The sequence below is a fragment of the Scomber japonicus genome, chromosome 13, assembly GCF_027409825.1.
Source record: "Scomber japonicus isolate fScoJap1 chromosome 13, fScoJap1.pri, whole genome shotgun sequence".
In the NCBI taxonomy this organism is placed as follows: domain Eukaryota; kingdom Metazoa; phylum Chordata; class Actinopteri; order Scombriformes; family Scombridae; genus Scomber; species Scomber japonicus.
In genome coordinates this window covers 1,525,883-1,537,521 of record NC_070590.1, presented here as the reverse complement: position 1 = coordinate 1,537,521, position 11,639 = coordinate 1,525,883, and the positions used below count along the sequence as shown (strand labels likewise).

General features: G+C 52.1%; 1 protein-coding gene across 1 annotated transcript in view; it reads left to right on the top strand.

Annotated features, from left to right (window-relative positions):
- The window catches only part of pcf11 (PCF11 cleavage and polyadenylation factor subunit), a 17,278-nt gene extending 5,851 nt beyond the window's left edge, over positions 1–11,427 (top strand). The window contains exons 4-17 of the mRNA XM_053332249.1: positions 1–227; positions 1,534–2,549; positions 2,904–3,078; positions 3,604–3,958; positions 4,311–4,454; positions 4,849–6,071; positions 6,465–6,528; positions 6,640–6,765; positions 6,857–6,986; positions 7,826–8,009; positions 8,801–8,956; positions 9,971–10,063; positions 10,273–10,308; positions 10,961–11,427. The exon at positions 1–227 is cut by the window's left edge and continues 31 nt beyond it. Coding sequence (XP_053188224.1) covers positions 1–227; positions 1,534–2,549; positions 2,904–3,078; positions 3,604–3,958; positions 4,311–4,454; positions 4,849–6,071; positions 6,465–6,528; positions 6,640–6,765; positions 6,857–6,986; positions 7,826–8,009; positions 8,801–8,956; positions 9,971–10,063; positions 10,273–10,308; positions 10,961–11,191 — 4,160 coding nt within the window. The 3' untranslated portion in view covers positions 11,192–11,427. The remainder of the gene's footprint in view (positions 228–1,533; positions 2,550–2,903; positions 3,079–3,603; positions 3,959–4,310; positions 4,455–4,848; positions 6,072–6,464; positions 6,529–6,639; positions 6,766–6,856; positions 6,987–7,825; positions 8,010–8,800; positions 8,957–9,970; positions 10,064–10,272; positions 10,309–10,960) is intronic.
- Positions 11,428–11,639: the final 212 nt, after the last annotated feature.

The window sequence follows — 11,639 nt, the reverse complement described above, 5'->3', positions numbered from 1 at the left end:
TCACCACTCCTCCGGCGGCCCCCGCTCCCTCTCCGACCCCCCCGCCGCCACCTGCAGCGCCGCCGTCGGCCGCTCCCGCCCCCGTTGCCCCTGGCGCCGCCGTCAGTCAGTCCAGTCTGACGCAGGAACAGCTGATCCGCCAGCAGCTGCTCGCCAAGCAGAAACAACTTCTGGAGCTGCAGCAGAAGAAGATCGAGCTGGAGCTGGAGCAGACCAAAGCTCAGCTGGTACGAACCAATCAGTGATCAGTAATCAGTTATTTTAATATTCATTTCCTGTTAATTGTTTTATGTTCTTGTGGTTAGGCCTGGGCCGGTATGAGATTCTGACGGTATGATAACCTTAGGTAAAAATATCACGGTTTCATGGTTTTATGATAACAGTTATAAAATGTGATATTTTGAAATGTCTGTATTTAAAACCAAAAAAAAAAAAAAATCCATTGAACGGTCTTTTATTTTTAAACATAGATAGAACATGATGGAACATTAGTAAATATGTTTTTAAAATAAAAAATAATAAAAAATAACTGAATTCTTTCTAATTAAAAAAGTAAGTGCAGTCCTTTAACTGAGGCTAAACCTGCAACTCAAGTCACGACATAAATGAATTATTTTTAGTGAAAAAAACACAAAATGCAAATAAATGCAATCACTGAACCTGTGGCTCAAGATCAGAACATAAATAAACACTTCTAAGATAAATATAAGTAAATAAATAAATACAGAAGGAACTTAAAATTGAATCTCAACAGTTTTTGGAGACTTGCTCACGATCATATTGGATGTATTTCCTCCTCGCGCTGCTACTGTCCGTTACCTTCTTCCTCCGAGCCGCGGCCGTCTGTGTTTTTATTGTAGCCGAAGTATAAATACAGCCGACTTGGTGCTTTTTAGACGGGGGGGCAAGTTCGGGGGGCTCACCTCCTTCAGCCATCGTACAGCCTGCAGAGCTACCTGCTTGTAAACAGCAACCGGAGTACGGGAGGGGTTGTACTTCACGCTGCAGCAGCCTGCAGAGCTACCTGCTTGTAAACAGCAACCGGAGTACGGGAGGGGTTGTACTTCACGCTGCAGCTGCACACGACCTGAGGGACCTCCACTTGAGACGTCACATAAAAAAAAAAAAACCTGCTCATACCTCAGGAACGGTATGACGGAACATTTTAGTGGTTTTGAAACCGTGACTTTTTCATACCGTGGTATACCTTGAAACCGGTAACCGGCCCATGCCTACTTGTGGTGTTTTATCTATTTATGTTCAGCACTTTGTTTCAGCTGTGGTTGTTTTTAAATTGCTTTATAAATAAAGTTGAAGTTGAATAATCAGTGAGCCAATAGCTAATAAATCATCAGCTTTAAGACGTGCTTTTATTTTGAAATTCCCCTTGTTAGTCCTTTCTCTTCCTGGTAAAAACAGAAATGAATCTTACAGTAAACATGTTTTTATTTGATGTTTGAATAATAACAGCTGATTTAAATAAATCTAATCAGCTGTTTGTGTTTTAACCTGAAACATCACTGTGTCCTGCAGGCAGGGGGCTTCGTTCTGCCCACCTCAGTCTCCACCACACCTTCATCTTCATCATCTTCATCGGCTGCAGCGCTGAAGCTCAGCAGTCAGACCGCTCCGGTGGTTCGACCCTGGATCCCCCCCCAGACCGACCCCAAGCCGTCCACCAGAGACCCCCGTCTGAACCGCTCCGGTCCCCCAACCGCCCCCCACCCCAAAGAGCAGTCTGCTGGGAAGAAAGACGGCCCCCCCTCCACAGGAAGTCCCGCTCTGACGCCGGAGAAACGGCCGGCGGAGAAACCGGTCCGACCCGACAAAACTAGGCAGCCGAGGAAGGAGATCCAGGAGGAGAAGAAGTCCAAGTCCCCGTCCCCCCTCGCCAAAAACCTGCAGGTCAAGAACAAACACGGCGAAGCCGAAGCCCCGAAATCTGCCGACGGCACCAAGAAAGACCCTCGTCTGAGGAAGCGTCCGCAGGAGAAGAGCGGCGAGGCGAAGGAGGACGAGCAGAAGGAGAAGAAGAGATGCAACGATAAGAAAGAGAGAGAGGACGCGCTGCGGGCGAGCGAGCCGCCGCGCTCCAACAAACCCAAGCTGCTGAACGGCTCCATGCCCAAACACGACAGAGACGAGGCCACCGACAAGCCGGAGTTCAAGGCCGGCGGTAACGCACGTACGCACGCACGGAAACGCACGCGCTCCCGTTCCCGCTCCCGCTCGCCCGCCTCCTCCCCGAAGAGGAAGGACCGCAGATCCCCTAAAAGCAGAGCGAGGAGCAGCTCTCTGTCTCCGTCGCCGTCGCACAAACCCGGGAAACCTCGCAGGATCCGAGCCGACGAGCCGCCGCATGGGAAGCCGGGCCGGGAGGACCGGCTCGCCCCCAAGAAGAACCAATCGGAGAGCAGGAGGTCGAAGAGGCCGGCGGAGGAGCGACACTCCGAATCCAGAGACTCTCACTCGCCTCGCGGACACGACGGAGCCGGGAAGGACAAAGACGCTCCGCACCGCTGGAGGAGCGGCTGGGAGGAGAACAAACAGTGAGTCACAACCACTTCCTGCTTTTACTACACAGACATCACCATGGCAACACATCTCCTCATTAACAGCCTCATCCAGACTTCTTTTGTAGAGATCAACACAGCACTGAAATAATATATAACTCATTTCATCACCAAAAGTAGAAGTCACAATATCTGCTGCCAGTGTTTGGATATGAGGCGGCGCTGCTGGATACAGTGGAATATATAATAACACACAGTAGAGAAGTCTCAGGGTTCCTCACACCGCTCTCCCAGAATCCATCAGCTGTAGGAAACCGTTAAATAATCATTTAACTTGTTGAATGAAAGTAATAAAAGTTTTAATTATAACTCTTTCTTCTTCTCGTCCAGTCTGAAGCTTTCGGAGGACCCTCATGTGAAACCTGCACCTCAGAGACACAAACCCTACAGCACGCCGACCCGGCCCCCGACCCCCCGCACCCCCAAACACCGGCTCAGCGTGGACGCCAACCTGCAGATCCCCGAAGTCCTCAACTCAGCGTCTAAGAAGGATCTGCTGAGGAGGGTACGGCTCAGACCTGCAGGCTCTTCTTTCATTGTTAACCCTCCTGTTGTGCTCAGGTCAAGGAAGGAAGGAAAGGAGGAAAGAAGGAAGGGAGGAATTGGGGAAAGAAGGAAAGAAGGAAGGGAGGAAAAGAGGGAGGAAGGAAGGATGGAAGGAAATGAGGAAGGAATAAAGGAAGGGAGGAAAAGGGGGAGGGAGGGAGGGAGGAAAAGAGGGAGGAAGGAAGGGAGGGAGGGAGGAAAAGAGGGAGGAACGAAGGATGGAAGGAATTGGGGAAAGAAGGAAATGAGGAAGGAAGGGAGGAAAGGAGGAAAGAAGGAAGGATGGATGGGAGGAAAGGAGGAAGGATGGAAGGGAGGAAAGAAGAAGGAAGTAAGGAGAGGAAAGAAGGAAAGAGGAAGGAAGTAAGGAGAGAAGGAAGGAAGTGAGGAACAGTCAAGAGATGGGGTCAATTTGACCCGGGAGCAGAACAGGAGGGTTAATAAAGTTTCATTAACAGGTTTTTTTTGTTTTTCTCACTTTCAGGCGAGTAAGCGTCTGGAGAGCGGCGAGATCTCTCAGGAGGACTTCCTGAACATGGCGCATCAGATCAAACACTTCTTCCAGTATCAGGAGGAGAAGCAGCAGCAGGACCACGACGACTTCCCCTCAAAGAAGCCGCTGCCGCTGCTGGCCGCGGCCCGCGACGGCGTCGGCGAGGCGGCGTACTACGAGCACAAGTCCAAGCTGAGGAAGACGCAGGTCACCCACCGGGCGGCCGGGGAGGAGTGGGAGGGCGAGGAGAGTCCGGAGGAGGCCGAGGACGCGGCGCAGGACGAGAAGGGCGGACCTGCACACCTGGCGACGCACAAATACAACCGGCCACCACGGGAGAGACCAGGTGAGACAGGAAGCTACCAAAATAAAAGCTCTTTAGTTAGAATTGAAGAAGATCCGACTTTTAGTCTGAAGAATCGAGTCAGATCGATAAATACGAGGAAACAAGACAGAATTAAAGTTTTTAACCCTTAAGATACTGTTCATATTCTCTCCTCACAGTTTGTTCTCCTCATAAAATGTTTCTACCAAATGTTGAAGCACAGATGTGTTTAAAGCATCAATAGTGGATCTGACTGATCAATAAATGTGATTAAACCTTGATTCATGTTTCAGAGCAGAGAGACTAAACATCTATCACACAATATGTTATCAGAACAGGAAGTTGGATCATTGATGGGTTGTTTCTCTCGCAGGTGAGCGGCGGAGTAAAGAGCACGAGGAGCCGCGGCCGCCGCTCGGCCCGATGATCGAGGAGTACAACCACGGGAAGGAATTCCCCACGCTGAAGTCTCTGCCGGGCCTTCGCTTCCGCAGGAGAGCCGACCCGCGAGAGCCCAGTGAGTCACGCTGCCGCTAACGCAAACGTCACCATGTGCTTTTTTTCTCTTCTTGAACTAAACTGAAGGCAAACTGTCGTCTGTTATCTTCACAGAGAGGTCAGAGGTCAGGTTCTGGAGCTGCGGGGTGTCAGGGTCTCGATCAGTGACACTTCAGCAGGGTTAGAGATTCTTCTACAGAGAGTTTACACATTTAATTAGTCACACTCATGAATGATGTAAAGCCCTGAGGCATCATGGGAGACGTAGTCAGTAACTAGCTAGCAAAGTTCAGGATGATCGTAGCTCTTCTGTAGTTTAACGTTCACGTCGTTAGTTTACGTCAAACACAACTCGATCCAGTTTGTAGGTTTTTGGGTCGGAGCGTTCCTTCATGTGTGTGTTTGTGTTGCAGGTGAGCGGGAGTGGACGTCGCCGCTGACCGAGCGCCAGCGCGACGAGCAGAAGAGCGGCTACGACGCGCCGCGGAGGTACGCAGAGTCCAGACACCCAAACCCCCGCAGACCTGAGGGCCCGCCCTCCTCCGGCACCGTGGTGCACAGGAAGTGTCCGAGCCCGGGGGGGCTGGACGCGCCCGTTCCGAGGTTCGAACGCGAGCGCTTGTCTCCGCTGCACCAGAAGGACGCAGCGGACGCGAGTCCCGTCCCGCGTTTCGAGAGTCCGAACAGCGAGCACTCGGACGACGGGCCCCTGAGCCTGGACGCCGCCCCCCTTCCTCATCCCGCTGCTCCCCCCAAATCCATCCTGAAGGCTCCGGCCCGCGGGGGCCCGCTGCCGAGCGTCCGGCAGCACGGCGACTCCCCCGGACACACGCCCCCCCACGACGGGGGCCACCCCCCCTCCCGCTACGACGGGCCCGCTCACATGGGCCCCGCTAGACCGCACCCGCCGGGCCGGTACGAGGGCGGCCCCGGGCGCTACGATGACCCGTCCAGGTTCGAGGGGCCTGGCAGGTTCGACGGGGGGGCGCCTCATCACAACATGGACAGGTTTGACAGTCACATGACACACGGTCCAATGAGGGGCGGGGACGGTTTGGGCCGGTTCGACGGCCCTCCTCACCCTCAGGCACCGGTGAGGTTCCAGGGGCCCGGCCCGGGGCACTTTGAGGGCCCGATGCAGCGCTTCGATGCCCCGCCACACTTTGACAACGTGGCTCCTGGATCTGGACCAATGGGCTTCCAGCAGCAGCGGCCGCTACGCTTTGAAAACCCCCAGAACCAGATGGGCCCTATGAGGTTCGACGGCCCCGGGCCGATGCGCTTCGACGGCCCCAGGTTCGACATGCCCCATCAGGGCGGGCCCCCGCGCTACGACTGCCCCACCGGCCAACAGGGACCCCCCCGGTTTGGCCCCCAGCACAACCTGCAGCCCCCCATGAGGCCGATGGCCCCGTCCCTCTACGACAACCCCATCCCCCCCCAACAGAACTACAACATGGCCCCCCAGCGTTTCCCGGAGCCCATGAACCCTCAGTTCCCCGCTGGGCCGATGGCGTTCCCGGTGCAGCAGAACCTGCAGCCGGCAGGAAACTTCAACCTGCAGCCGGCTCCCTTCAACCAGCCTGCTGCCCCCTTCTACAACCCCGCTGCCCCCGCCGTCACCATGCAGCAGCCGGTGAGACACACACACCTGTCCGTCACATGACTCACCTGTCCGTCACATGTCTCACCTGTCCGTCACATGTCTCACCTGTCCGTCACATGTCTCACCTGTCCGTCACATGTCTCACCTGTCCGTCACATGACTCACCTGTCCGTCACATGACTCACCTGTCCGTCACATGTCTCACCTGTCCGTCACATGACTCACCTGTCCGTCACATGTCTCACCTGTCCGTCACATGTCTCACCTGTCCGTCACATGACTCACCTGACCGTCACATGTCTCACCTGTCCGTCACATGTCTCACCTGTCCGTCACATGACTCACCTGTCCGTCACATGACTCACCTGTCCGTCACACGACTCACCTGTCCGTCACACGACTCACCTGTTTTGTTGTTTCCAGGTGAACATGATGAACATGAACACGCCCTTCCTGCCTCAGAGCTCGGTGCCTTTCAGACAGCAGAGTAAGATCATCTGTTCAGTTCAGATCAATCAATTAACGAATCAATTAATTAATTAATCAGTAAACTTAATGAACTCACCTGTCTCTCTCTCTGTGATCTGATTGGCTGCAGCGCCTCAGGTCGCCCCCACAGAGAATCACTTCGGTCAGGTGGACGTTAACGATCTTCTGTCCAAACTCATCTCCAACGGCATCATCAAACCCTCGCAGCCCGACGCCACGGCAACCGCCAGCAATGGTGAGCCCCGCCTCCTTAACCCTGGCGCTCTTAACGAGGAGACTCGCTAGCAGCTGTCCTTTACACTTCCTGTTTCCTGTCTGTGTTTCAGAAGTTGTGGTGGCGCCGGTTGCTGCGCCTCCTGCTGCGGTGGTGGAGGAGGAGGAAGAGGAGGAGCAGGAAGCGGAGGAGGACGAAGACCTGCCGGACCTCACCAGCTTCACCATCGACGACATGAAACAGTGAGTCGACCCGATCCACATCAAAGAGCTGAAAACTGAGTCACATGTTTTCACAATCTCAGACGTGAAGATTTCACTTTGAGCTTCATCAGATTATTATAACAGCATATTTTACTGTCATTTTAAAGACAAATATAATTAATAATAAATAGAGAAAATTAAATTAAAAAGTAATAATTAGTTGCAGCTTCAAATGTAACAAACACTCGGCACGACATAAACTAACTACAGCTTCATGATTTCACTTCTTTTTCTCCTTCTTTACTTCAAATGTTCAAATTCTCTAAATCACATCCGTACATGTTGGAGCTGAATCACATCTGAGATATGAGAGTGGAGACGCCTTAGCAACCACCCTAGGAACCGCCATAGTAATCACCTTAGGAACCGCCATAGTAATCACCTTAGCAACCACCTTAGGAACCGCCATAGTTAATCACCTTAGCAACCACCTTAGGAACCGCCATAGTAATCACCTTAGCAACCGCCCTAGTAAAAACCTTAGCAACCACCTTAGGAAGCACCATAGTAATCACCTTAGCAACTGCCTTAGTAACCACCTTAGCAACTGCCTTAGTAATCACCTTAGCAACTGCCTTAGTAACCACCTTAGGAACCGCCATAGTAATCACTGTAGCAACCACCCTAGTAATCACCGTAGGAACCGCCATAGTAATCACCGTAGGAACCGCCATAGTAATCACCGTAGTAACCGCCCTAGGAACCGCCATAGTTATCACCGTAGCAACCGCCATAGTTATCACCGTAGCAACCACCTTAGCAACCAGAGCTACAGCAGCGAGCAGGTTGAACTCAGCTTGTGTGTTTTTGTGTCTCAGGCGTTACGAGAGCGTGGTGACGAAGCTGTACTCGGGGAACCAGTGCTGTCTGTGCAGCATGAGGTTCACCGCGGCTCAGACCGACATGTACGCCGACCACCTGGACTGGCACTTCAGACAGAACCACGCCGGCAAGGTGGCCAGCAAGAAGATCACACACCGCCGCTGGTACTACAGTCTGACGGTGAGTACGGTGTTAGTACTTTTACTGCAGTAGAAAGTATCAGTACTTCCTTCCTTCTTTCCTTTCCTTTCCTTCCTCGCTTCTTTCTTCCCTCCTTTCCTTCCTCCCTTCCTCCTTTCCTTCCTTCTTCCTTCCCTCCTTTCCTTCCTTCTTTCCTTCCCCCCTCCTTTCCTTCCTCCTTTCCTTCCCTTCCTTCCTTCCTTCCTCCCTTCCTCCTTTCCTTCCTCCCTTCCTCCTTTCCTTCCTTCCTTCCTCCTTTCCTTCCTTCTTCCTTCCCTCCTTTCCTTCCTTCTTTCCTTCCCCCCTCCTTTCCTTCCTCCTTTCCTTCCTCCCCTCTTACTTCCTTCCTCCCTCCTTTCCTTCCTTCTTTCCTTTCCTTTCTTTCCTTTCCTTTCCTTTCCTCCCTTCCTTCCTCCTTTCCTTTCTTCTCTCCTTTCCTTCCTCCTTTCCTTCCTTCTTTCCTTTCCTTTCCTCCCTTCTTCCTTCCTTCCTTCCTTCCTCCTTTCCTTCCTCCCTTCTTCCTTCCCTCCTTTCCTTCTGCCCTTCCTCCTTTCCTCCCTTCTTTCTTCTCTCCTTTCCTTCCTCCCTTCCTCCTTTCCTTCCTTCTTTCCTTCCCTACCTTCCTTCCTTCCTTCCTCCCTCCTTTCCTCCCTCCTTTCCTTCCTCCTTTTCTCCCTTCCTTCCCCCCCTCCTTCCTTCCTCCCTTCCTCCTTTCCTTTCCTTTCCTTTCCTTTCCTCCCTCCCTCCCTCCCTCCCTTCCGTACTCATCAAAGTGGTCTCTGTGTGTTCAGGACTGGATCGAGTTTGAGGAGATCGCCGACCTGGAGGAGCGAGCGAAGAGTCTGTTCTTTGAGAAGGAGAACGAGGAGGAGGTGCAGAAGAGTCAGGCGGCGGCCAAGGAGAAAGAGCTTCCCATGGTTAAAGCAACCAAAGATCAAGTCGGAGAGGCGAGTACAGCTCTGAACACACTGAGAGAGGAGGGAGGGAAGTAAAGGAGGAAAGAGAAGGAGGGAGGAAGGAAAGGAGGAAAGACAGAAGAAGGGAGGGAGGAAAGAGAAGAAGGGAGGAAAGGAGGGAGGGAGGGAGGGAGGGAAGGAGGGAGGGAGGGAGGAAAGGAAAGGAGGGAGGGAGGGAAGGGAGGGAGGGAGGAAAGGAGGGAGGAAGGAAGGAAAGAGAGGAGGGAGGAAGGAAAGGAGGGAGGGAGGGAGGGAGGGAAGGAGGGAGGGAGGGAGGAAAGGAAAGGAGGGAGGGAGGGAAGGGAGGGAGGGAGGAAAGGAGGGAGGAAGGAAAGAAAGAGAGGAGGGAGGAAGGAAAGGAGGGAGGGAGGGAGGGAGGGAAGGAGGGAGGGAGGGAGGAAAGGAAAGGAGGGAGGGAGGGAAGGGAGGGAGGGAGGAAAGGAGGGAGGAAGGAAAGAGAGGAGGGAGGAAGGAAAGGAGGGAGGGAGGAAGGGAAGGGAAGAAGGGAGGGGAAGAAAGGAAGAAGGGAGGGGAGGAAAGAAAGAGAGGAGGCAGGGAGGAAGGGAAGGAAGAAGGGAGGAGAGGAAAGAAAGAGGAGGGAGGAAGAAGAGAGGGAGGAAAGAGGGGAGGGGGAAGGAAAGGATGGAGGAAAGAAAGAGGAAGAAGGGAGGGGAGGAAAGAGAGAGGAGGGAGGGAGGAAGGAAGGAAGAAGAGAGGAAGGAAAGGAGGGAGGAAAAAGAGAGGAGGGAGGAAAGAAAGAGAGGAGGGAGGGAGGAAAGAAAGAGAGGAGGGAGGGAGGGAGGAAGGAAAGGAAAGAAAGAGAGGACGAAGGAAGGAAGGGAGAAGAGAGGGAGGAAGGAAGAAGGGAGGGAAGGAAGGAAAGAAAGAGAGGAGGAAGGGAAGGAAGGAAGGAAGAAGAGAGGGAGGAAGGAGGGAGGAAAGCTTCCAGTTGAGTTGTGACCAAAGTGAACTTAGTTAAACTTTGACGTGTTTTGTTGTTTTCAGTCGTGTGAAATCTGTCAGGAGGCGTTTGAGACGTACTGGGTGGAGGAAGAGGAGGACTGGTTCCTGAAGGACGCCGTGCGGGTCGATGACAAGGTACCATGACAACACACACACACACACACACACACACACACACACACACACACACACACACACACGGAGAGAGACACACACACACACACACACAGAGAAACACACACACACACACACACACACACAGAGAGAGAAACACGCACACTTAAAACATTTAAATTGACTTTAAATATGAAAGTAAAAAAATATTTGTTTTTTTGTCTCCTCAGAACTTCCATCCTTCCTGTTTCGAAGATTATAAAAATGTAAGTAAAAAAAAAATCAAAACCTTCCCTCCTTTCCTTCCTTATTCCTTCTTTCCTCGGTCCCTCTTTGTCTCGTTCTTTCCTCTGTCCTTCTTTTCTACCTTCCTTCCTTCTTTCCTTTCCTCCCTTCTTTCTTCCCTCCTTTCCTTCCTCCCTTTCTCCTTTCCTTCCTTCTTTCCTTCCCTACCTTCCTTCCTTCCTTTCCTCCCTTCTTCCTTCCCTCCTTCCCTCCTTCCTTCCTCCCTCTCTTTCCTCCTTTCCTTCCTCCCTTCCTACCTTCTTTCCTTTCCTTCCTTCTTCCTTCCCTCCTTTCCTTCCTCCCTTACTCCTTTCCTTCCTCCCTTCCTTCCCTTCCTTCCTTTCCTCCCTTCTTCCTTCCCTCCTTATTTCCTTTCCTTCCTCCCTCCTTTCCTTCCTCCTTTCCTTTCCTTCCTTCTTTCCTTCCCTACCTTTCTCCTTCCTTCCCCCCTCCTTCCTTCCTCCCTCTTTCCTTCCGCCTTTCCTTTCCTCCCTTCCTCCCCCCTCCTTCCTTCCTACCTTCCTTCTTTCCTTTCCTCCCTTCCTTCCTCCCTCCCTTCCTTCCTTCCTTGACTTGAGAACTCTAGTGTTGTATAATCTCTAACCTGCCGTGTGACTCGTTGTTTGTCCTCAGACGTCTTCGTATCTTGACGTCACGCCGTCGCCCAACAAGCTGCTGGCCGACCATCCGCTGAGCGCCTTCATCAAAACCGAAGAGGAAGAAGAGGAGGAGACTTCCTGTGATGTCGCCGCCGCCGCCTCAGTGAAACAGGAAGTGGATCTCGAGGGCAGCGATCTTCCCGAAGTGAAGAAAGAGGAGAGCGATGTTTTAACGGAGCCGACGGACGGAGCCGCGGCGCCGTGAACTCGCTGCTTCACTTTTCTGTTTTTTTTAAAGGAAAAGTTTTTTTGTTGTTTTTGGCGTGCGGGGGCGGGGCCTCGGCAGGAAACTCGGGGGCGGGGCCTCGACAGGAAACACTTGAATACATTTTTGTATTTGGACGTTTGAACGACCGTTTTCAGGGTCTCGGCTTTTTTCTGAACTGATGAAAAAATAAAAATTACAAATGTTTTTTTTTTTGTTTTTGAGTTTAAAAAACCCAACAAACTGTAAATGATTTAATTTATAAATTAAAGTATTTTTTGTACCTCTGGTGTAACGCTGATTGTTTGCCCCCTGTTACGGTTTGATTGACGGGTTGTTTTCAGGTAAGCTTCTTCTGATTGGACGACTGAAGACCGGACGCTCTTCAGGACGACGCACGTTTGATTTTTCTCGAGATGAAAAAATTGAATAAAGAGTCTGAAACTTT